The sequence below is a fragment of the Euprymna scolopes genome, chromosome 18, assembly GCF_053919585.1.
Source record: "Euprymna scolopes isolate OS-2025 chromosome 18, ASM5391958v1, whole genome shotgun sequence".
NCBI classification, from domain to species: domain Eukaryota; kingdom Metazoa; phylum Mollusca; class Cephalopoda; order Sepiida; family Sepiolidae; genus Euprymna; species Euprymna scolopes.
The window spans coordinates 18728961-18756460 of NC_136499.1; the positions used below are offsets into that span (position 1 = coordinate 18728961).

Below are 27500 nucleotides of genomic sequence, written 5' to 3' on the forward strand. Positions count from 1 at the left end.
ATGTGTTCCAACTTCTTTATGAAACACGTAAATTAAGATAAACAACTACCCCCCCCCCCAAATATGGAAAGTTTGAAAGGAAACGAGATGAAAGTATATTTTCTGGAAACACATATGAGGCCTAGGTGGCTGACAGAACAGATTAGCATACGTAGCATTTAAACCTATCATAGTCAAAATGTTAATCATCTCATAGGATGTATAGCAATAACATAATGAATTTTCAAGAGTTTACAATTTTAAAATCCGTGTACAAAACGTCGGGAAACTTATTTAATACATCCCATAATTGGAATTTGACAGACGTAAGTCGATATAAAGTCCTCTTTTACGCAAATATACGCTTATATGTTAAAGTCAATGGGATTTTAACGCTTTCTTATCCATTTGGCGATAGCTCAAATAGTAACGACTAAGGCTTGAGCGCTAAATGTTTTAGTTTCGATTCTAGCTGATGAAACCCAAATCATATATTTTTCTGTTTTTATTTTTGAAATCACTATTGCATATTGCGTACACTATAACGATCAGAAAAGTATTACTTTTATAATAATAAATACGAAATCTATACGAATTAAAGTATAATAGTTTAGCGTATTTTATGACCGGGCAACGCTGGGTGGGCTGCTGATAATAATAGAAATTAATAATATATAACAAAGATAACAACATAAAATTATTTTTTTTATACCTAAATAGACTTTTCCTCGCGGTCTTCCATGGCCACGATTTTTATAACTTGCCGCCTTTTCTCTCTTTATGTGTGTGATTAATATAGACACAAAGTTCCATTATAATAAGACGTTTGAGTGACTTTTTCACTTACTTGTCGTTATCTAAGAAAACTCAATGTCTGTATCGTTCTAAGCCCCTCTCCACTCTTTATGTGTATGTGTGTGTGCGATCAAAACTTAATTAGTAAGAAGAGAAAGACTGAAAGTTTTTCTTACCCAGACCATTTTTCTTTTTCTTTCTTCTTTTTCTTATATTCTGGTGAAACACGAAAAACAAGCCAAAACCCCAAAATCAAACAAACAAATAAAACGGGGTGTTATGTCTGAAATAACTGCCAACTACCGTCGCCGGACTAATATGCTTGTAGAATGTTAAAGTTGGTTGGTGCGGGGGCGGACCCCGTGCACCGAAAAAAAAAATGGGGTCCCAATCTTTACTACCCTTCCCGAACCAAAGGAACAGCATCCGACCCCAGTTCACTATTTTGTAACTACAACCCCGCCCCATTGACCTGCAACAGTAGAGAAATTGAGTTCGTCCTTATGAGTGGGAAGAACCATCAACATAATTAACGCAGTGCAATACTCCGAAAGTGAATCTTATTATGTGGTTCGTTACTCTTGTGTAGCAACACTTTTCTTCTCTTACTTTTCACCCCCACCCTCTTCCTCCTCTCTCTCTTAATATACTACTCTATTACATTATATATATATATATATATATATATATATATATATATATATATATATATATATATATACTAGCAGGCCGCCCGGCGTTGCCCGATCGTAAAATGCGCATTCATATTATATTTTAATTAATACAGAAACAGACATGCGCATGCGAGTATTATGTTTTATTTTTCTAAACAGTTCACTTCTTGCAAATAAAATTAATACTCGAGCTGAGATCGAAACCAGAACCTAAAGAGTCAAGTCCGATAATCATTAGACCATCTTGACACGATCTTTACAAAGTGTTTTCAAACCTACTTATTCTTAACGTAAGGAATCTGTCACATTTCACGGCCGTGGGTGCGCATTCGTGAAACAGTTGATAAACAGATAAATATCCGATGACATTTAAGTATCTATTTTTCAATTTTGACCCCGTAAAGGCCTTTCTTTCCGGATGAAAATCAATTAAAAAGTTTTTCACACGTCTGAATACGTTATATACCGAATTTCAAGTCTTTAGATTAAAAATTCGTTGAGTATATAGGTTGAGAAGTGTTCTCACACACATTCTCACTTCTCATCAGGTGACGCATACTTCCGGTCACATTGGAAGCGAATCCAATCTTAAATTTAAGGATTAGCTTCTAAAGTAACTGGAAGTATGGGGTCACCCGATGAGGTCAATTTTTTTTTACCAAAACAGTAGCTCTGTTATTGTCGCGACATAATGTAAGTCGTTTACTTAAAAGTAAAGCAGAACTGACATTAAGCCAGATTTTTTTTCTATATTTACATTTTTTAATTTCTATTAATCTTAATAATTTTGAAAGAAAAAAAAACACAAACAAACAAACAACGTATTTAAGAGAATTTACATGAAAAGGGTACGTCATGCGGTGACTTTGTGTCAAATAATTTTAAAAAGTACTATCAAAATTCGATTTTTGTTAAGTTTGACAACTTGGATTCAAATATACAGAGGCGTATGGATAAGATAATGCTTCTGATGATCGGACCTACAGAGAAACTGCAGGAAAATATCAAACTAAACACTTTGTAATTGAAGAGTTCGAATGTAAACCGCGATAGACAACATTTTCAAAATGACTAAATTATCGCTATACAAATATTGAAGTTCCGCATTAAATAATGCACGCAAATGATGTGTTACATAATACGATATTAGAATAATTTCTTCTTGCTTACAATTAAAATTAATTTACATTCGTGTTTAATATATTTGTCCTTTATTATTTAAGGATTTAAGGTTTCAATTTAACCAAACTAGATTTATCGTATTTATTGATTTGTTTGCGGACTTATTCTCACCTACGTAGTTGTTGTTTTACCACGTTTCGGCCAACTCATCCCCTGGCAATTTCAGGTGATTTACTGCGACGGGACGGGAATGCTAAGCCTTGTATCTGTATCCCCAGTAATTACTGCCTTCCATAGTTGTTGTTGTCTCACCACGTTTTTGGCCAACTCATCCCCTGGCAATTTCAGGTGATTTACTGCGACGGGACGGGAATGCTAAGCCTTGTATCTGTATCCCCAGTAATTACTGCCTTCCATAGTTGTTGTTGTCTCACCACGTTTTTGGCCAACTAACGCTCTGGTCTGCTTTGGGTAGGATGAAAATCGTTATCTTCAGACAATGCTCACCCGGAACCGTAGCGACTCAATGCCTCTTCCAACAAAAGAAAGACAAGTCTGTATTACATAAAGTTAGAATTGTATTGACATATTTTAGCAAAGATTGTAATGTCAAGATGCAATGAATAAATCTTTGGAAATCATGCAATATGTGGGAAGAGAAAAATGACCCAAAATAAAAAAGAAAAAAAATAATTGAAGAGAGACCGTATTAACAGGTAGTTGTTCACATCCGGGCATTTTTGCGGGTTCCTTTCTGACATGGAATGTAAACGGTATCATTTTGGATACACCTATATATATATATATATATAAACGCTTGTTAAATGTTAAGAACAAAACGAAAACATTCACTTTCAACCCACCCATCTTAACAGTTTCATCGGCTAGGTATTTTATCCTGGACCCCAAAATAATCAGAAATTAAACCATTTTCCAGTAAGGATCCGGTCCCTGTTGATTTTGTGGTAGGAGTTTAGTTTTTGCAGTTCTAGGTGGTCTACCCTCCCAAACTTTGCCTGCTTTCTTTGAGAAGGGGTTATTTTATTGTTAATCGTCTGAGGCGCCCCCACCTGGAATGCCGATGAGGCTGTCCAGGCACGTTTTTGCAAGTTAGAGTGCCCCCCTCCCTGGAGGCGCCGACTTCTCAATTCCACTTTCCGACTCTGGTGTCTAAGTTCTTGCAGTAGGAGAGAGAGAACTAAATAACTCCCACCCTTTCGCCATTCACCTTTCGAACTGACTTCAAAACAAAAAAGCATAAACAAATAAAAGATATCCTCATCCCTTACAAGCAATTCCATATAGAAAGATAGGATGAGGATTGTGGTGGAAGAACGAGTGAAGGAAAGAAAAAAAAAAGCAAACTCTTTAGTGTGTGTAAATTTGAAAGAAATCAGTGTACGTTTGTATTGTTTTCATTATTCGAACAAGTATTCTCATTTTGAGTATTATTGACGCAACGTTTCGGTCGATGAAACCTACGACCTTCGTCAGGTGTAAACTTAATGTTTTTTCAACTAAGGAAAAGAGGGTTAACTCTATATTGCAATGTCATACATACCATATTGGAAACTATGAACTATAAAGTTAAATTGGACCGCATTCATTGTGACTCTACTTTGGATTGCTATAATCGGTCCGAATAAACACAAACTAGGATGGATTATAACAGAGACAAATGTCCTCCTCCTACTTATACCAAAATCGGAAGTTGTGCAAACGTCTTTTTATGCCAGAGTTGTAGTTTTGGAAACATTAGAATTCAGCAGAACACAACGATAAGTCGAAAAAGTTGGAATAAAATTAGCTCGTAAGTAGAAACAGACCTCTGTCACTCGTCGACACAGAAGAAGATCGTAAGTAGGGACGGGATTTTGTCGTAAGTCTGAACAAAATTAAGACGTAAGTCGTCACAGGACTCTGTTATAACTTGGAACAAAACCAGTTGGAACTTGACGAGGTAGGTCGTAACAAGAAAAAAAGTTAAAGAAAAACCAAATCATAAGTTGTTTTTATTTCATTCTTTGCTGTTTGTCCAGAATTCCCCTATATTAAAAAAAAGAAAGAAAAATCTAATGTACGTATCTGTGACGGAAAGAAAATATCCTATTCTCAAAATCACGTAAATTGATAGAGTATTTTTTTTTGATAAAAAAATAAAATTTTATGGCTAACCGAAGAGCAACTACTTTGTTCCACCAGTTTAAAAAGAATTTAAAGAAACAAAGAAGATAACTAAATAAAATTCAAACTTGCGATATTTTATTGTAATACCTACGAACTCCAATTAATCGCTTCCAAATTATTTTATTTATAATTATAAAACTAACTGATGAATTTACGTGACGTTTTGGAATATGCTATTTTCTTTCATTGTTGTTTTCTTTGTTTATTTTTAATATTGCGTGAGTTCTAGACAAACGCCCCTAGACCACACAGTGTAGCAGTCTTAAGAAAGAAAGCAATTGAGGAACCTCAACAGTGAAGGAGTGGGATTTTGCTGCTTGTCAAGTTAGTCGAGGTATGTACGTCGAGGGGACACGTGCTATGAGTTAATCAGAGCACATTCCATTAAAGTACTTGTAAAACAGGCAATGGGATGCAACATAGGTTGGAGCTTAGCCAATAGTGCCGGACCTATGAGATTGGATACTCTTTTTTGGTTGACGTGAGTAATTCTTTTCAGGTTAACGTGAGTAATGTTTATTTTAAAACGTTTTCGAACATTTAAAGCTCTATTTTATTTGCATTTGTATAATGATGACATTTGTTTTTATATTGTTTTCAGCTTTCATTTATGTAGTCCCCATTGCTAATTGTTGGATTCTTTTTTTTTTCTTCTTGCAGAAAGATATAACAGTTTATTGTAAAAAATCGCCAGAATTCAGCGGTCATCTGTGAGTACAACCACGTTGGTTTGATTAACATCGCTTAAATCGTAAAAAGAATGTTTCTTTCAGGGCAAAGTTGAACTTTTTTTTTCTTTTTTTATTTTACTTCAGCTTTCATTGTTTTCTCTGGCGGATGGGGCAAATATTCTTGTTTTTATTCTCAATTAATTCAACTCTTTTTTTTTTTTGTAAATATCTTTTCTAAGTTGTGTTAGTGGAAAAATATATTAAATGAAATAATTTAAATTCCGTCTACTTGGCTGGACGCAGCTTGGATTAATTTCAAACGCACGCTCGACTTATTTTTGTACTTTGCTTGCATTACTTAATTTTATTAGACGAGTTTTACGTTTAAGTACACACAGAGACGCGCACATAAATTTCGAGTATTCTTTTTCACTACAAACAAGGCATGTTGCCACTTGGACATATGTGGTTACTATTTGGGATCGTATTTTTATAGGGAGTTGAGCAGCAAGAAGTTCGGATTATATTTGAACCTCTGTAACTTTGTAGCAGGAATCATGGAGAGAATTCCAGTGTAGCAGTTGGAAGGAAAAGCGCTATTATTGTAGAATGATTTCCGGCATCTATGCACCTCAACAGTGAAGGAGTGGGGTTCTGCTGCTTGCCAGGTTAGTCAGAAGATGGACGTCGATGGGGGGACACATGTAATTATAACAGAGCGCATATGAGTGCGTATGAAAATATTAGCAGCAGCCGAAGGATGGATGGCAAACCATTGTATTAGCAGGGGGAACAACGTTTGGACGCGTATGAATTGACAAGTGTGCTCGGCACTGCGTTTAAAGAAGAAGAAGAAGAAAAAAAAGAATACCACGTGGTCGAGAGAAGAAAAAAAGTCGACACCGAAGGAGATGGACGTATAAAGTGAGGGCGAGAACGAGCTGGCTGTGGCAAGCGTGCGGTCGGAAGAAAGAGAAACGCGTGCCAGGTGTAGTGGAGGAGAAGCGAGGATTTTTTTAAAAGTGGTTTCGAGACGGGAGAGTAACGGCAATAAATGATTTATTCATTTATTTTTGTTCCTTTTCGACGGTGTCTGATGGCGTGGGATCCGGAAGAGGTTTTAACTATAACGAACTAGGTCCGAGCGTAACTGCCGTGTTACACTATGAGTTCATCAGAGCATATTCCACTAAAGAATTTGCAAAACAGGTAATAGGATATAACACACACACACACACACACACACACACACACACACACACACACACACACACACACACACACACACACACACACACATATATATATATATATATAAAATAAGAATTACAGTTAAGTTTACCAAAATGATCCAAGATGACAAAGCTAAAGTAAATCATAAATATTAAAAAATTAATATTTATAAAGTAATCTGAACCAGATGTAATAGCTCGATAAAACCAAATAGGAGATAGACCTTATAATAAGAACAAGTAATTATTAATAAAATATGTTAAAAACACCTTGAAAAAGAGTTAAAAACATATTTAATTTTAAAAAGAAAACACAAAATAAGTGGATGGTCCTTAATCCGCGGAGTTTCGAAGAAATACTTTCTTCTCATCATAGGGTAGGATTTAGCAAAATGCGAGATCGGATTTTGCTTGCAAAAGTATTTGATAAAACTACAAGTAAGTTATAGATCTTACTTGATAACAAAAAGTGAAGCAGAGGGAATAGGGTCAATAAAAAAGTGATTACACGTGAATGGACAGTCTGGTGAAGGGTAAAATATCCAATGACGGTAAAATCCAAAGATGCAGAATCCAAGAAAGTTAGTTAAATTTCCATTTGCACAAGTAAAATCCAAGGGAATTACGATCGCGTAATTGAAAGATGATCCAAAGTAATCCAAAAGGCAGAAATCCGTGGAATAATTCACAAATAGGTACAAGGAAACGGGAAAGAATTCCAATATATTATTAAAAGAAAGATAAAATGTACGTAAAAAAAATTGTACTGTCGAGGCAAGGCTCAATTAAGGAAAATACGTGAAGAAGATGACAAAGGGAGGAAGGAAAAATAGATGACAGGTGATTGGAATAAATTTAAAATAGAAAAACCAATTTCAAAATGACCCAGATAAGATGACGTTAAAGGCGCCAAAATTTTAAGCAAAAAGAGGTCAACTAAAATGTACACATTATTATTTAAGAATTACATAATCAGCAAGAGTTTTTTTTTAAAGAAACCAAATGAAATAAGAAGAAATACAAAATAAATACATACACATGCAAATACAAACATACATACATACATACATATATATGAATACATACAATTACACACACACATGTATATATACACACAACAAACACCCCCTACACACATACATATAAATAGATGAATAAATAAATAAATAAATAAATAAAAAGAAAAAATGTTGTTTGATATTATGTTCTTAATTAATGTTGTAACATTGTAATAACAAATATCCTTGCCCACTCAATAATGATTACATCCATAAAAATGTTATTTATTCAATCACAATTACAGAGCTCCCACGCAATCTTCCCATAACAGACACTAATATTTTTTCTTCTAGTTATCCCTCTTCCCATCCTCCATCTGATATACTTACTAATTCAATATACAACACGAGCAGCCCCTCCATCTATAATCATACAACTAGCAATAATAATAATAATAATAATAATAATGAGAATAATAACATTTATCCTAACAGCCATCCTAACACTAACAACACTTATTATCCCCTCCAAAACAGTCCTCGTACAATCATTGTCCTGCCATTTGTTGAACACAATGAACAAAATTCAAACTCTTTCCCTAATACTAATTTTAGAAAATTAGTATTAATTTCAGACCTCAAGCTTTTAATAAAGTACATACATATATCGGTGCTACTTCAACATTGATTAAGAAAAGAATATCAAACCACATTTCTTCTTTTAACAACCAAACTTCTCTAAACATTTTAATTAAAAAACCTTATTCTAACAATACCCTTTTCTCAATCAAATGGACTATCCTAAAAAAGGTTAAGTCTTATACTTCAGGCTCTAAGTCATGTCGCCTTTGCACAACCAAAGCTATAATTATAATTACTTCCTCTCAAAGTAGCAATATAATAAACTCTAAAAACGAACTGATCTCTTTCTGCAAACATAAGTCCAAATTTAATTATGGTAAATTTGAAAGTACATAGCCATTATTTTAACCTTTCATATATATATATATATATATATATATATATATATATATATATATATATATATATATATTCTTTTCTATAACATTATCGTTCTTTCTACGTACTTTCTAAATATTTATAATTTTATAATTTTTTTTTATTGTAATTCTTTATTTATTCCTTATTTGGTCGGTTTTTTATCTGCAATTTTCGTTTTAGCGTTTAAATATTCCTATCAATCAAATATATCAATCTAACCTACACATTTATATGCTGCATATATGTTTACTTATACTTTATAATACGCATTTACTTACGTACATACATACTTATTTACTTATTTACTTACATCTTTACTTGTTTTATCCGGAATTTTGCAGATACCGGCCTTTCTCTCCCCTCTAAATTCTTTTTTTAAAACTTTTATTTATTTATTTATTTATTCATCTATTTACTTATATGTATGTACGCGCGAGCGTGTGTGTGTATGGGTGTGGGTGTATGGGTATGCGTGTGTTTGTTGTGTATATATATGTATATGTGTAATTGTATGTATTCATATATATGTATGTATGTATGTTTGTATTTACATGTGTATGTATTTGTTTTGTATTTCTTCTTATTTCATTTGATTTCTTTAAAAACTCTTGCTGATAATTAAATTCTTAAATAATAACATGTACATTTCAGTTGACCTCTTTTTGCTTTAAATTTTGGCGCCTTTAATGTCATCTTGAAATTATTATATCTGTTAAAATTCAAATATAGGGTTGTAACAGAAATGAAATGAGTGTTTTTTTTGTTATGTAATTTATTGATTGAGATTATATGTATTAATTATTACATGGCGTGTTATTACATTGGTGTGTGTAGGTAAAAGATGTCTATTTATGAGAGAAAGGTCTGGTGTGTATGATTTTTTTATTATTTATCATGGAAAATATTTGTGTGGCTTTTCTCTTAGCATTCAATATGAAATATGTCGGAATGCTAAGAGAAAAGCACCCCCCCCAAAAAAACACATTCATTTCATTTCTGTTACAAACCTATATTTGAATTTCAACAGATATATTTCTTTTCAGTAAGAATATTAACTGCGTTCATATCTTTTAAAATTACATTAACGACTATATGATGTCACTAAAATTTCCCTCTCTTTAACAGCGCAAGCCCCCCCTTCTTTTTGAATTTCCAACGTCTTTTTCCGTTTTTCTGAAATAGAACAGCATAACACTTTGCACGGTAAACATTTTAAAATATTTTGTACTGCTGTTTTTTGTTTCTTTATCACATTCATCCTGAGGAAGTCTCGAAATAAACATCCTGAGGAAGTCTCGAAATAAAGACGAAACGTTGATGAACACATAATACGGGTTGTTTCTTTTTATTTCTCTATTTTGTCGGAATACTATTTCCATTATTTTCCTTATATATATATATATATATATATATATATATATATATATATATATATATATATATATATATATATATATATATATATATTTGCCCAATTCTCTTCACAGCTGAAAGAAATGTTGTCACCTTTTCTTCTTTCAAAATGTCGAAAATCTGCTTGTAAGTCAAATTTGCCTGTCGTAATCCTGCAATTCGGTATTTAATTTTTTCGTCAAGATGTCGTCTTACTTTTCTTGGACTCATCTTTAATACTAATAATCTGAAAAATATTAAATAACAGCTAATTATTAGCAAACAAGCGATAAAAATTTTAAAAATTGTTTTCTTTCCAATTTCAATCATGGCCCATTTTTTTTGTTTCAATGTTAATCATGGCCCATTTTTTTTGTTCACGAGTGTATATATATATACAAGCAGAAGTACCCGTCGTTCACTGGGTTCCAAAACAGCCTACAGAAAATGGACTCTGATTTATGAAAGTATGATAGGTTATTAAAAGGAAGGGTTGTAAAGAGATAGCTTCGAATTTGGGGGTATCAAAACCAAAGCAAAATATGCTGAAAGTAAAAATAAAATAGATAAACCCCATAATTTATTGTACCATACCTGTTCACACTGAAAAACTTATCACAATATTCTGATTTGTCCTTTGATAAAAGTTATTTGTTGATTATTTTTGCCCTATTTTATTCTGTTAGAAATTCATGAATTTATGAATTTAAAGAATACTTGTCATCTGATTTTCTCGCCGACTGATTGAGTAAGCGCTTCGACATCTTCTAACTGTCTACATGATCAAAAAAATAAATAAAACCGGACATAATGTCCGGTTTTGTCTGGGTAAAAAGCTGCGACAGTATCAACAAGTATTTTTGTCAAAACAAGATCTTTCGCGGTTTGTAAAAAAACAAACAAACAAAAAACGAAAACAAACAAACAAACAACCTATATTTATATTAAAAACAACCATATCCGAGTTCTGCATGCGTATATTGTATATGTGGGCGGTGGTTTAATGCTTATGTTTTTATGTTTCATTTTACTTCCGTCGAAGTTCTCAGAAATCATGGGCCCCTTCCCGAGGCTAACACTTGATGTCTATGTGAGATACATAGATATTCGAGTGGTCTATTAAAATTCTCGTTTACGTCTTAAACTGTGTGTTAGTAAAGAAGATGAGAACATAATTTTCCTCTCGCCAATTGACCATTGAAAAATTAGTATTATTAGTTATACATAAGTTTTATTAGTATACATTAGTATATTATTATAACGTAGTTCGGCCCGAACATTCACAAAAGGTTGATATGATGCTGGATGCAACAGTTGATGATCTCTTCTACCGTCTTTCTTCTGCTGAAAAAGATCATTCAACTGTTTTTTCCTTAAATTCACTTGTAACCACCACCACCACCACAACAACTACTACTACTACTACTACTACTACTACTACTACTACTACTACTACTACTACTAATAATAATAATAATAATAATCGATGCCGACTCTGGTTGTAGTTTTCGTATGTAATAAATTATTCACAAAAGAGAAAAAATAATTATGTATAGTTTTTCACAGGCGAATTAAAAATATAAGAATAAAAACATCGATTACAAATTTCTTTTTCTGGTAGTTACGATAGTGTTCAAACAGCTCTTCCTATTTTTATTAATGATTTCTTGCTTATCTGACGGGTGTTTCGCGGGGTGGTAGTGGGGCTGTGGACAGTCTCCCTCAGAGTTCAACCAAACTCCAAACTTGAGCTTAAAAAACTTACTCCACACTGATTTTCTTTGTTCTGCAGCGCCTTATGTATACAGAGTGATGTTGGTCGGAGCATACATAGGTTTCATCTAAACAGTCATCATCCAATCTGTTACACCTTGGCTCGTTTTGATAGGGTAATCAGCCACATCTCCTATACATCCGGATGAGCTAACTGTCCACAAAACAAGGGTTCTCAGTGACAATTTTCTCATGTACCTGGGCGATTTCAGTACTTGACCCTTCCAATCGGATAAGAACTGTAGCTTAAACAATTGCTAGATATCTCCAAATAATCACTTTTACAGCAATATTGTTTCATATTTTCGACTTTGTTTTTTCCGTTACAAAAAATATATTCTACATCGGCGACCACGCCATCTCTCTTTCTAACTGGCAGTGTTATCTGTGTCATCCGAGACCTGGCGTTAAAATAAAAAGGCTCTAATTCCTCTTTTGCTAGCCCCCTTTTAGGGCAATTTTCAATAATAGCTCTAATTCAACACTCCTTGACACTTACTCTGAGGTAATATCTTATCATTGTAGTTGGTTCGGTCACATTATCTAGTGTCAGTTTTCTTTGAGTAAACTGTTTGGAAGAACACACTTTTGTCTGCATATTCGACGCTGTTATTTTGTGGACTTCTAAGCATCGCATGTGTCGTCAACGCGTCTACATATATATTCATTTATTGAATATTGGTATTCAATAACGATTGAGAATCGTAGTGCCTCGCTAGGTTACTCGACGATGCCCGGAAATCCAAAATATAACAGGCTCAATTACGTTGACACGCCAGTTCTCATCAGATCACCGAAGGTAAGTAACGCAGAGCCCGATCAATACTAGATGGGTGACTATTTTGGGTTATCAAGGCGCTGTATGTAGGTGGAAGGTAAGTCCATCTGCTTTCAAATGTGTGTAGTGATAGCGTGCGCACACGTTAACAGCCATATGAAAGGATCATTGAATTTAACGATCTCCATCATCTCGACTGCGGTGATAGAATAATGATGATTTTAATGCTTATTGGTTTTCGATCTAATAACTAATATTGCTCTGCCTTTATATATATATATATATATATATATATATATATATATATATATATATATATATATATATATATATATATATAATTCCACAGCCAAATAACGCCGCAGTCTCCAAGCGCCATGACAGTAAACGAACCGGAAGTCCAAGACTCGAGTTTCGCCCTCACTTGGGCTCATCAGTTAGACACATACAAACTCAGGATTCGAAACTCGAGCCACTTGCATGCGAGACAAGCACTCTGCCAACTGAGAAAACGCCCCGCACACAAGAAATTCAGAGCATGCAAGAGGCTCGTGTTTTGAATCCTGAGTTCGGATGTGTTTAGCTGATAAGCCCAAATGAGGGCTAAACTTGAGTCTTGGACTTCCGGTTCGTTGACTGTCATGGCTCTTGTAGGCTGCGAATGTTGTTTGGCTGTGGAATTTATTATATATAATCTTTCACATTCTGAAAATCATATATATATATATATATATATATATATATATATATATATATATATATATATATATATATATATATACTAGCATTTCAGTCCGGTCTTGTCCGGGTGTTTGGAGGTGTATGTTGAGCAAAAAAAAAAAGTGGTACTAGGAATGCAGACACGAACCCGTACTGTGAAGGAGAAAAAGAATAGGAAAAAACGTGACGTCTTTGCTGTTACGACCACCGTACAAACCGGGAGTGACAAAGGTTTTAATTAAGGCTAGACAATCGGAAAGAGGGGATGACTTTCGAAAATATCGGCGAAAAAAGCGACCCCTCTCTGTAGAAAAGTACCCAGTTGATGGTGAAGAAATTAATGTTTTTAGCCAATTTTTCTGTATTTGTCGTCTAGAGGGTTAAGCTTCAAAGCGATACTGATCTTGTGAAAATCCGTCGCCTCTGTTGAAAGTTTTAGGCAGATATGCAAAAATACATACATACATGTATATACAGGGTAACTAAAACAAAAACAAAAAAAACGGGCCCCAACTCTAATTAGGCCCCGTTTCTTAGTTTTCTGTCCGAATGAAATGAAACTTTTGTCACAACTAGTTTACTATATTCTAAACATCACATCAAAACACTAGGGTCTTTGGCCTTTTTTCTCCGTTCTACAGCATATGTTCTAGGTGGCTTCCATTTAGCTTTTGTATTTTTGGGTCACCCTGTATTCCTAGCTCAAATTTTCGACCCAAACAGATTAAAACACTTGCCCTATCTCTGAATACCCTTTATGTAAAATTTCAAATGTTTAGATCAGAATGTTTAGAGTAATTTGATAGAGACCGCAGAGGTCAAAATTTTAAAAACTTTGACCCCTATTATGACTCCTTAGCATTTATTGTTCTGGGCTCAAATCAAGTTATTAAGTTAGATCCATGTGTTGAAAGCGATACTGATCTTGTGAAATCTAAAATTTCAAGCGTTTATACCCAAAACTGTCAAAGGAGTTTTCTAGAGTTCTCAAAGGTCAAATCGTTGAACTTTAAGCCCTTAACAGCCAAATTTCTGGCCGAAAACCAATTACAAAGATTTTCCCAAATCTCAGTACCCTGTATATCAAATGTAGACTTAAAATTGACAGTTATTGCGTAGGGAAATGTACACAGACTCACATAAATTAATATACGAAAGTATGAATTTATGCGTAAACTTTAAGTATTTAATTCAAAAGTGCTCAATACGTAGGTAGAGCTAGTTAGTAAGTTATAAAATATATATGGCGATTAAGCTACCCTGAATATTCCGCGTTTCATCCACTTTAAGATTCTTCAGGCTTATGCGCGAATTTTGTGGTTGTCTGTCGTTTTTATATACGCACCTTCTATTGAGATTTTAGTTAGGATTTACGTATATTGGAGTAGCGTTATATTTTAAGTAGGGTTCATATGTGTTTTTATCTAAATTTAACGTGACGTCCAGGAAGTTTGTTATTTTTATACTAACTGATACGTCTGCTTTTAGGCCTAATTTTTTCATTTCCTTGTATATGATTTTCTTAAAGTTATCTCCCTTGAATTTGTTGGAGTTTTTTTTATTATAGCTAGTCCGTCATCTCTATATAGGCCGATATCCGTAGTATCAAATATGCTTGTGAGGGTATATAGAATGAATAATCCCACAAGATCTGATGCCTCTGCAGAATCACTGGCCCCATCGCCAAAGCAAACGAATTTGTCATTTTAGTTTTTATCCATTGGTTATTGTTATTTATTAGAACTGATTTTCTACATTTTTTAATGATGTTGATTTCTTCCGAGGATATATCAGTGTATGCCTCGGCAAATTCCAGGGCAATGTTAAAAAGTTCTTCGGATATCAAGGGATAGAAGTCTATGATGTCGAACTGTATAAACGCACATTTATCTTTGTTTTTTATATTTTTAAACCAGATGATTGCTTCGGCAGTATTTGCCCACTGGTTTAATTCTAGGTCTTGTTTGATTTGTTTGTTTACTCTAGAAAGTATAGTTTTGCTAATTCTACATATTTCTGGTTTAGTTGGGTTTATCTAGCGGGTGTTGGGATTATTATTAAAGTCGCATTTGTGGTCTTTAAGCAGAATGTATGCCTCTCTAGGTTTCAATTTGCCAAATTTATCGCTAATTTTTAATTTATCGGTAATTTGTTTAATTTCAGTATTTATTATATCTATGTAGGCGCATTCATTTGTATCTAGTTTTTTGTAATTTTGTGTAATGTTTTCTGTGATTAGTTTGTTATATTCTTGTTTATCTATTTTATAAAAGTTTCTAGCTTTATCTGCTTTTACAAAGATTTTATTAGAGTTGTTTATGTTTCTAACGATTTTGTGTAGTTTCCGTTAGAAATTGTTAGGTTGATTGTGGAATTCTAAAGAAGGTGCGTATATAAAAACGACAGAAACCACAAAATTCGCGCATAAGCCTGAAGAGTCCTAGAGTGGATGAAACGCGGAATATTTAGTGTAGCTAAATCGCCATATATATTTTATAACTTACTATATATATATATATATATATATATATATATATATATATATATATATATATATATATATATATATATATACAAGACAAGTACCGATATAGTGGTGCCAAAACAGAAAGTCCGCATTGTCGGTCGCCAGGAGCTCATTAATCTCTACCTTTCTGTTTTTTTATATATATTGTTTTTATATTAATTGTACACATATAGATATGCTTCATAAAAATACTAGTATTTCAGCCCGCGTTGCCCGGGTGTTTGGAGGTGTATGCTGAGTAAAAAAAAAGGGTTAATTTTTTAACTTTGACTCCTGAACATTTATTGTTTTGGGCTCAAATCAAGTTATTAAGTTAGATCCATGTCCAAGGAACCTATATCTAAAATTCCAAGTGTGTAGACTCAAAATTATTGGAGGAGTTTGGTATAGTTCTCAAACGTCAAATCGTCGAAGTTTTACCTCTTAACAGCCAAATTTCTGGCCGAAAACCTGTCACATCGATTTTCCCAAATCTCAGTACCATGTATATCAAATTTCGAGTCTGTAGACTAAAAATTGATAGAGTTATTGCGTAGGGAAATGTACACAGATAGACAGATACACAGACACACAGACAGACACACAGACACGTTTACTTTTATAGATATACTAGCATGGGTTCCCTGTGTTGCTCGGGTGTTTGGAGGTGTATGCTGAGCAAAAAAAAAAAAAAGGTCAATTTTTTTAAAATTTGACCCCTATTATGACCCCTTAACCTTTATTGTTTGGGGCTCAAATCGAGTTATTAAGTTAGATCCATGTCCAAGGAACCTATATCTAAAATTTCAAGTGTTTAGACCCAAAATATTCGGAGGAGTTTGGTAGAGTTGTCAAAGGTCAAATTGTTGAACTTTAACCCCTTAACAGCCAAATTTCTGTCCGAAAACCGATCACATAGATTTTCCCAAACTTCAGTACCTTGTATATAAAATTTTGAGTCTGTAGACTAAAAATTAACAGAGTAATGCATAGGAAATTGTACACAGACAGACAGACACACACACATACACTTTCACGTTTATAGATATATAGATATAGATTTCCATATGTAAAATTGACGTCATCATTATGTCATTCCTTTTATTGAATAAAACAGTGTCTTTTTTATCAGTTTATCATTTTATATATTTTTCGATTATATAAAAGTTAATCACCCAAGTTTTACCAGCCTTTAAATCAAACGAGTTGAGTTTAATGTCAGATTTGACAAAGAGGTCATACTTTTTCAAACATTTCTTTCTATTATGAAATCCAAAATATTTTTAGTAGTTTCAATAGTTACGAAAACCGGACATTTTTGAAAACTGGACAACAAAAATATTACACCGGAGAAACCAGATTAGTTTAAAAAAAGTATAACCACAAAAGTTATATTTATAACAAAAACATAGATATGGTATATACATCCAAAGTAATCTTAGTTTACATATGAAAATCAAGTTATATCTCTTCTTCTCTATATAAATAAAATGAACTCATTTTTCCCGTGGGATTTTGACCTTAATAGGATTAAAAATCAAGATATTTCATGCAAATATAATATGCACAAACGGCAGAACAATATCTGAGGTGTGTTATAGGCTTATTATTTCTCAAATTCCTCGATAATCTTAGATTTCTATACTTTTTCTGCTGAGAATTCACGGCCAAAATCGGTTAAGATCAATGGAAGTGGTAAAATATTTTCTCTCTTATAAATTCCTCCTCCCCCTGCCACCACTTAACACCGTTTGGGGATCGTTCACAAGGAACAGTTGAGAAGAGAACACCGGTTTGGCTTCGTAGTTCTTTCATATGAAGTTATTTAAAATCACTAAACTAAGCTGCAGTGCTCTGTGGCGTAGTGGTTAGCGTGCTGGACAATTCACATTATATTTTCACGTTCGCGCCGACCTACCGTAGTCGTTTTTTTTTTTTTTTTTTTTTTTTCCTAAACAACTGGAATGGACTTTTCTTGGTGGCCGAACTGTTAACGTTGCAGATGTTTTTTTTTTTCACACTTTATTTTCCTACTTTTACTCATGACTCCGGGTTTGATCCTTCCTACTTACCTACCATAACATTTTTTAAAACTCCCCCCCCGTCCCGGAAACAAACACTCGGGCAAGTATTTTTATAAAGCATGCCTACGTGTGTACAATTAATATATAAAAACAATATATATATAAAACCATAAAGGTAGAGATTAATGAGCTCCTGGCGACCACTAAGAGAATGTCGAGGCATATGGACTAACTGTTACGTTGTATAACTTGAAAAAAAAACACAACAATTACGATTAGAGATGCTTAGTAGAAAGTTTAAAAATGGACTAGAGTAGATGAAGTTTTACATGATCTAATAATGAATATCTACACACACATAATCCCTCTCGCTCTCTCTCTCCCTCCCTCTCTCTCTCTCTCTCTCTCTCTCTCTCTCTCTCTCTATATATATATATATATATATATATATATATATATATATATATATATATATATATATGAAATTTGTTACTGTGAGTCCAGAATGAGTTTGCATATTGTTTCAGCTAGTATATAAACATAAACATATGTAAACTCATTCTGGACTCACAGTAATAAATTTCCTACATACTGCTCTGGCTACACATTGAGCACTCTAGTCCGGTTTTTTTCACTACTGATAAATATATATATATATATATATATATATATATAGTCATCCACATACAGTACTGTTTCGCTGTTTCACACGCGTGCGCGCACACACACACATGTGTGTGTGTCTGTGTGTGTGTGGGTGCGTGTATTTACTTAAACAACTTTGAATACGTGAGTCGAGCTTTGTAGTAAATTAAAAGTTTCATGAACCAAAATTAATTACAGAATTTTGGTTAAAATTGACCGAATAATTCTAAATGTAAGGTTTAGTATTATATTAATATATACTAGCGGGATATATGGAAATTTCACAGCGGCAGTATAAATACAGTTCACCCGGATATAAGAGTCTCGAATATAAGAAAAACGGATATGAGAGAGATTTTATCTGGTCCCAAACAATAGTCTGTGTTAATGTACAGTGTAACCGAGATATAAGTGTAATCCGGATATAAGCGTGGCCTTCGTTTTAAAGATGGCCGGCCAGCTGAAAAAATGACGTCATCGCCGAGGTCCCAACAAGCAAGGTATGCGGAACTCTAAGACTGTCAATAATGAACAGTAATTTTTACAGACAGCGTTACAAAACTTCAAAATTGGATTGAAATAAAGAAAGAACACGATGATTTATACTGAAACTCATCTAATATTAATAATAAAAAAATAATAAAAAAAACACAAGTTGTTTGTTTAAGTATTATAAGCAATTGAATATTTCGTTGTATTATAGATTTTAAAGATTAGAATGCGTTCTTTAATTACTTATAAATTACATTTTAAAAAAGTGAAGGAACACGATTTGATTTGTAGTAAACTTGAAGTTTATTTAATATAATTAAATGAAAATTATGCATGTAAGATTATGAATATTTGAAGCAGAACACAAGCAAAACATTTGAAATATTAAAATTAAACTATTTTTTTAATCAAATGAACAATATTTTTTAAATCAAAATGAACAATATTTTTTAAATCAAAATGAATTTTTTAAAAATCAAAATGAATATTTTTTTAATCAAAATGAACAATATTTTTTAAAAATCAAAATGAATATTTTTTAATCAAAATGAACAATATTTTTTTAAAATCAAGATGAATATTTTTTAATCAAAATGAACCACAATATTTTTAAATACAAATGAACCACAATATTTTTTCAAAATCAAAAACAATATTTTTAATAAATTCATGAAATATTGCACAGTAAAATAATGATTAACCTAAAGAAAAAATCATGTTTCTTATTTAAGATTATTTCACCACATAACAAAAATAACATGCAAAATCATTTTTTTATATTTATATTTTCAGTTTGTTAAAATACATGGGTTTGTATTACTGTACACATAGATTCGAAAAAGTTGTCAAAAAACAAATATATAACAAATAAATGTTATCAAAGGCAAGATAAGTTACTTTTCTACCAAACTGGATATATTTTTCGTGTTTTTATTCAATGTAACATGTTTATTCAGATCGAAAACCATACAGTGTTTACCGATGTATTGGAAAATTCAAGATGGCGTCTAACTCCCTCTTTAACACGGTAAGTTTGGGAAAAGGTGTTATAAATAAAAAACTGGTTAAAATACTGTTAAAAACTCGCTCAATATATGTTACCGTGACATAGCTTGACATATATTCGGCGGGTTTTTAATAGTACTTTTTCTAGTTTTTTATTTATAACACCTTGTTTTTCGAGCTGAATAAATATGTTACATTGAATAAAAACACGAAAAATATATCCAGTTTGGTAGAAAAGTAACTTATCTTGCCTTTGATAACATTTATTTGTCATATATTTGTTTTTTGACAACTTTTTCGAATCTATGTGTACAGTAATACAAACCCGAAATGAATCGTAAGACCACGAGTGAACGCGCGTTTTTTTAGTTTAGTTTACTATATATATATATATATATATATATATATATATATATATATATATATATATATATTAGTATTTTTAAATTTTATCTTTCTAGCTTTAAAAAAAGTTTAAAAATTTTATCAGCCGGCATAATTTATTTTTAAATATTGAAAAATTTCAGGAAAATTAATTTTTGCTAGATTTTTAAAACATGTGTGTCAACAGCTTAAAAAATCGTCTCTTCAAAAGAACGTGTTTTAAAGAGTCGATGTTATCTCGGATTTTCATTAGTTTTGTATGCTGTAAATTTTTTTTTTAATATTAGCAATTTATTTGAAGCTTCTTCTTTTGAATGGTGAAAAACTTAGGATGATAATATTGAATTAAATTATAGTTACATCGTGTTAAATACAGGGGGGGGGAGCACGTTAAAACTTACTTTGCTGAATGGATATATCCACGAGTGACTACCAGTGGTTACCGGTGTCAAGCAACTAATGGACTATCCGTGATGACGTCAGCAGATTAAATTATTTTTGCCAACCGGCCATCTTGTCTTTTAAGACGGTCTTGATATAAGGGATGTATAGGGCAAGGAAACGAAGTCTCTTATATCCGAGTTTAACTGTAATTGTCGATGTTGCCTCCATAATAATTATTTCTAATTAAAGATATATTTACAGAACTAAAAGACATTTAACTTACTCTGCGTCTATTATTTTTTAATAAACCATGACACACCTACGTAAGTTGAAAGTACTAATAAATTATTAAACATTTTACAATCATTTGTACATTACAATTTTAAGAACAAATTTTCTATGAGAACTCATGTCAAGAAGGTTTCACTAAGAAAATAAACGTAAAATTGAAACAGAAAAAAAAACACGTTTGTTTCAAAACATACGGCTCAAAAGCAACAGCGTTTAATGTTTCTTTTTTACATTGCATCTTGGTGATCGGGAGATCCTATTTATTAAAAAGGAGGATAGAACTTAATAACATACTCTGAACATTAAATTAAAGTATCTATATACTAATAAGTTAATGTTTTTATATACTAATAAGTTAATGTTTTTAGAATGTAATCATACATTACGTCTTCGGTAATCATCAAGAGAGCCTATTTATTCTCAAAGAGGATAACTGAAAACACTATCAATAATTTCTCCCACTCTTTATCTGTGCCTAAACCTAAACGTAGATTCCATGAACAAAGTTTCTTTCTTAGAACTGCACACCTGTGGAACTCTCTTCCGTTTTCCTGCGTTCCAGCTGACTACAATATGATCATCTTCAAGTCCAATGTGAACAAGTTCTTGATGAGCCGTTCCCCTTAAGTAATCCAATTTACCAAATTTCCACCAGTAACGATTAACACGATATTGTCCCAATGACTGCCGTGCACTAATTAACCCCTATTTTCGAGAGTTCTCCAGTTCTTAATAAGTTGTGGCTCCTTTGTAAAAAAAAAAGTGATAACGTACTACGAACATTCAATTAACGTATATATATATATATATATATATATATATATATATATATATATATATATATATATATATATATATATATACGAGGGGCGTGCAATAAGTAATACCTGTGACCCACTTCCAGTTGTCTGATCTAGATGAAATTTTGCATGTGCAATGATTTATATCTCTACGGGTTATGTGGCGAATTACAGCTCTGTACTAATTGTGGTTTTTATTTTACAGGTGTTTGAACTGAGTCAGGTGTGAAATGGAGCCTGTTGAATGTCGAGCAGTGAGCAGATTTTTGTATTTGAAAGTACGCACACCACAGGAAACTTTGGATGAAATGAAAGAAACTTATGGTGATCATGCCTCATCATATGACCTTGTACAACGCTGGCATAGTGAATTCAAATATGGCCGGAAGTCTGTGGAAACAGCTCCCAGACCTGGTTGCCTCCCTTCTGCCATTGATGAGGCATCTGTCCGTCAAGTAGAGGCTGCCATTTTGGAAGATCGGCGCATTACTATTCGCCAAATAGCCCAAGATATCAAGATTAGTACAGGGTCTGTGGAAACTATCATTTATGACCATTTGCATATGCATAAGATGTCTGTCAGATTGATTCCCAGGTTGCTCACACCATTCCAGAAGCGAGAACGCGATGAGTGGTCGAGGATGAATTTGGAGATGTGCCAAGAAGATGAGTCAAAGTTTTTCAAAAGACTGATTACACAGGATGAAATCTGGGTCCATCACTATGATCCAGAGACCAAAGCCCAGTCAATGCAGTGGAAGCACTTGGACTACTTACCTCCAAAGAAGGCAAGGGTGCAGCCGCCCACTGGCAAGGTCAGTCTCACAGTCTTCTGGTACCAGGACGGAGTAGTGATGACAGATTTCCTGGCAAAGGGTACCACAATTACAGGACCCTATTATGCTTCACTTTTGAGGAAATTAAGGGAAGCTATCAAAATCAAGAGGCGGGGCAGGCTAGATCAGCAAAGGTACCCTCGTCCTACAAGACAACGCTCCGGTCCACAACTCGCATGTCGCAAGATCAGAAGCACGAGCGTGTGGTTATGAAATCCTGTCCCATCCTCCCTACTCTCCTACCTTGCACCCTCTGACTTTCACCTCTTCCAAGCCATGAAGTTGTTTTTTTAAAGGAAAGCGTTTCCCAGATGATGCAGCCTTCATTTCTGAAGTCACATCCTGGATGGAGGACTAACCTAGGGTGTTCTACAAAAACGGTCTCCAGAGCTGCACTAAACGATGGGAGAAATGCATAATTCTGGGTGGTTCCTATGTAGAGAAAGACTAATAACTGTGCCAAGTTTCGTTGCTCTACTGTTATGTGAAGTGGGTCAGGGCATTACCTATTGCACGCCCCTCGTATATATATATATATATATATATATATATATATATATATATATATATATATATATATATATATATATATAATAAATTTCACAGCCAAACAACGTCGCAGCCCACAAAAGTCATGACAGTCAATCAACCGGAAGTCCAAGACTCGAGTTTCGTTGACTGTCATGGCTCTTGTGGGCTGCGACGTTGTTTGGCTGTGGAATTTATTATATACAATCTCTCACATTATGAAAATCCTGTCATAAGTTGCTCGCTTGGTTATCATTGCTGGATGGCATCGTCCTTTCGAGTTGAAACTCCTACTTGTGAGACATCGGCTTGGGGTTATTAGCTGGTTGGATGACCGCGTCCCTTGTCGAGACGAAGTAGGTTCATTTCACAGTCGGATGTCTGGCTGTGGAATTTATCATATACAATCTCTCACATTCTGAAAATCATATATATATACACACTAATTTAATGTTCGTAGTATGCTATCAAAGGAAATAAATATTAGGCTGAGAAGTAAATTTTTAATAAATAGGATCTCCCGATCGAATAATTTATTATCTGGAAAGCGTGACACACGTACGTAAGTACGTTAAAGGTACTACGATATTAATATATAGATATTGACTTAATATTTCGTAGGGAGATATACAAGTGGTGCAAAACAGTTCCACACGGGAAATTAATGGGATTGGTAAGAGAGAGAGAGAGAGAGAGAGAGAGAGAGAGAGAGAGAGAGAGAGAGAGAGAGAGAGAACGTGTATTTCCCCAAATTGTTTTTTCCTACATAAATAACAACAGATTTGTACTCAACCCAAACCCTGGTTCGATAATAAAGTTCTGTTTACAACGAATTTGCTTTTAATTGTTCTAATCATACATAATATAAAATTTAAGTCAAACCACTGCCTGATTTTCTTTTTTATGCAGTTGGAAGCATTTCAAGGAAGAGTGATTCTCTTTACTAAAGTCGCCATCTATTGCCGACTTCTATCCACCACTAACTATTTCATAGATTTGCAGAGATAAAAAAAAAATTGATAGTTGCAAAGAATATATGGTTTCCGTTCTGCAAGATCTACAGCAGATGTGCTAACGGTTATATCTCATAGAATTAGTGAATCTCTTGACAAAGGCTTCCTTTCTAGGGCAATTGCTCTTGACATATCAAAGGCCTTCGACAAGGTATGGCATAAGGGTCTACTTCACAAGATTTCCAGCTACGGTATAACTGGAAATGTTTTCTCAATCATTAAATCATTTCTCTCCGATAGGCTCATAAGAATAGTGGTCGATGGACAAAAATCAGAGGCCTGCAGTATTAATGCTGGAGTCCCTCAAAGGTCCATCCTGAGCCCAACTCTCTTCCTGATCTACATCAATGACCTCCCTAAACACATACTTAAATCATTCGTTGACATCTAAGCTGATGACACGACCATCTACAGCAACACATCAAAGGCTGTAAATGACAAAGTTCTCTCTGATTCTCTCTCCTCTGATCTCGAGCGCGTGGTTCAGTGGGGGAAGATGTGGCTGGTTACCTTTAATGCATCCAAAACCAAACTCCTATCCTTACATCATCAACGCTCTGATCCCCAGCTGGCATCAATTGTGATGGATGGCTCTCGTCTGGGTGAGGCCCCATGTTTTGACAAGCTTCTGGGTTTGACCTTTACTCCTGATCGTAAATGGAACACGTACATCAAGTCTGTTGCCAAGGTCGCTGGAAAGATGGTGGGATCCTTCTACCGCTCCAGAAGATATCTCACTACTGATGCAATTCTCTATCTATATAAAAGCACAGTACGTCCAAGGATGGAATACTGCTGCCATATCTGGGCAGGAGCTGCTAAGAACAACCTATCCTGCCTTGACAGAGTACAAAATAGATTTCGTACCCTTTTCTCTACCCTGCAACCTCTCTCCCACAGAAGAGACGTTGCGAGCCTATCCTTGTTTTATCGTTATTTCCATGGCAGGTGCTCGTCTGAACTCCAATCTCTGGTCCCCCCTCGCCAATCTTTCACGAAAAACACCTGTCTAGCTGAATCCACTGTGAAAAATTTTCCCCACTCTTTATCTGTGCCTAAATGAAAACGCGGATTCCATGAACAAAGCTTCTTTCTTAGAACTGCACGCCTGTGGAACTCTGTTCCGTCTGCCTGCTTCCCACCGGACTACAACTTGGATGTCTTCAAGTCCAACGTTAACAAATTCCTAATGAACATCCCCCTTAAGTAAACGCTTCATCAAATCTTCACACTAACGTACTGTACTTGCAATAGCCCTTATCCCTGAGTGGCTTCCGGGCCTTGATAAGTGGTGACCACCGTGTAAAAAAAGACATTACTAAACATTTCGTAGTTAGCAAGGCCGTAAAACAACACTTTGAATCAAACTATATAAAGACATTTTGTATATCGAGAGCTATTGCTCTAGAAACAAAGCTCTCAATCAAGAAGTCTACTTATCCTATGCGATATTAATCACTCAGTGGTTGAGATTTCTTGAAAATCTTCCCATTTCACCTTAGCACCAACAATTGGAATCCTAGGAATTCGAGTAAAATGGTGTATAAGTTTATATAAATTACAGTTGGAAAGGTAAAGATGGTTTTAATATCTGCTGTTGCGTTTAAAAATATTTCTTTGCTTATATGCTCCGCATGAACGATGCTAAACTAGTTTCATTTGACGTTTCCGACATGGTCCACCATCAACTGTCGTATGTAATTCTCAAAACTAAACAAGTAACAACACGTATGCTTCTCTTTATGTTTCTGTCGGCTTGTGGAAACGCGTTGTTTCAGCATTGCCCAGTATGGTTCAATTGTGCTTGAGATATGGCTGTGCCGCTGTGCTGTGTGATCAATTTTTCTTTTACTGTTTTGGATTTGTGTTGAATTCTCCTGTGAATTTAATGTTTTATTTTAATATTTAATATATATATATATATATATATATATATATATATATATATATATATATATATATATATTATTATTATTATTATTATTATTATTATTATTATTATTGAATATGACTCTTAACATTATATATCTTACCTAGCTAAAACCAGTTTTATAATGGGGACCTTTTTTTTTGCAGTTTCAGAAACGGTTATTAAAAAATTAAAGTTTCTTTCACCAGCGATCTTTCAATGCTCATTACTAGCTGCAAAATATATTCAGTCAGGAAAGAAGAAAAAACAAACAAACAAACAAAAAAAAAAACAAACAAACGAAGATGAAGGCTACCTTCGAAATATATTTGTGATAAATTCAAACAAGTAAAATATTTGTTCATTTTCCTAATATTACGCTGTGATTCGGTTTAAAGCGCACTTGATGCGTATTTTTTTTCAAATTAAAACAACGCTTATATATTGAATTCTCTATTCTCGCGTTACCTGCGCACAGTTCAAACAATTCAAAATACAACCGCCAGGTACAACGATCGGCTCTATACAGACTCCTTTCTCCAAATTAACAACATGGCAAGAAAGAAGACCCCCCCCCCAAAAAAAAACAAAGAACACACTGAAGATGAAGTTTACCTTCGAAATATATTTGTGATGAATTCAAACAAGTAAAATATTTGTTTATTTTCCTAATATTACGTTGTGATTTGATTTCAAGCGCATTTGATGCGAATTTTATTTTATATACATATTTGATTTATATTTTCATTTACTGAAAAAAAAGCATCTTTTAGCATCGAAGAATTATTTCTAATTAATGGAGCATGTAAAAGAATTTCGCATCTAATACGCGTAAATAAGGATGTAAACTAAAAAAGTATTGGTTTGCTGGAAAAAGGAAATAAATATTAGGCTGAGAAGTAAGTTTTTGCGGAATTTTTTTAATTTTGATTTCAAATAATATATTTTCAAATAAGTTTTCGTTATAATACTTTTACTTTATATATCAATTTAAAGGACGATTTTCACCTTATCTAGTCGTTTAAATTACAACCGTTTTAAAACAATTATTTTTTTTTTCACAATTTTCTTATTTCAATTCAAGCTAGGCTTAAAACTGCTTAAATAGCTTGCGATATCTACGAAGAATTTGATCCAGGAACCACTACTGAATGCACAGCACAATTGTGATTTAAGAAATTTCGTGGCTGCGACGGGAGTCTTGAAGATGATGAGTGTAGTGGTCGGCCATCGAATGTTGACAACGATCAATTAAGAGCTTTAGTCGAAGCTAATCCATGCACAACTGTTTGAGAGATTTCTTCTGAATTATACATAATGTATACCATGATTTCCAATCACTTGCGACAGATTAGAATGA

The 27500-nt window shown here is 33.7% G+C and overlaps 1 protein-coding gene across 1 annotated transcript in view; it reads left to right on the forward strand.

The window, feature by feature from the left end:
- The window catches only part of LOC145297511 (stAR-related lipid transfer protein 5-like), a 351809-nt gene that overhangs the window by 192375 nt on the left and 131934 nt on the right, over positions 1 to 27500 (forward strand). Inside the window, exon 2 of the mRNA XM_080143411.1 lies at positions 5418 to 5467. Coding sequence (XP_079999537.1) covers positions 5418 to 5467 — 50 coding nt within the window. The remainder of the gene's footprint in view (positions 1 to 5417; positions 5468 to 27500) is intronic.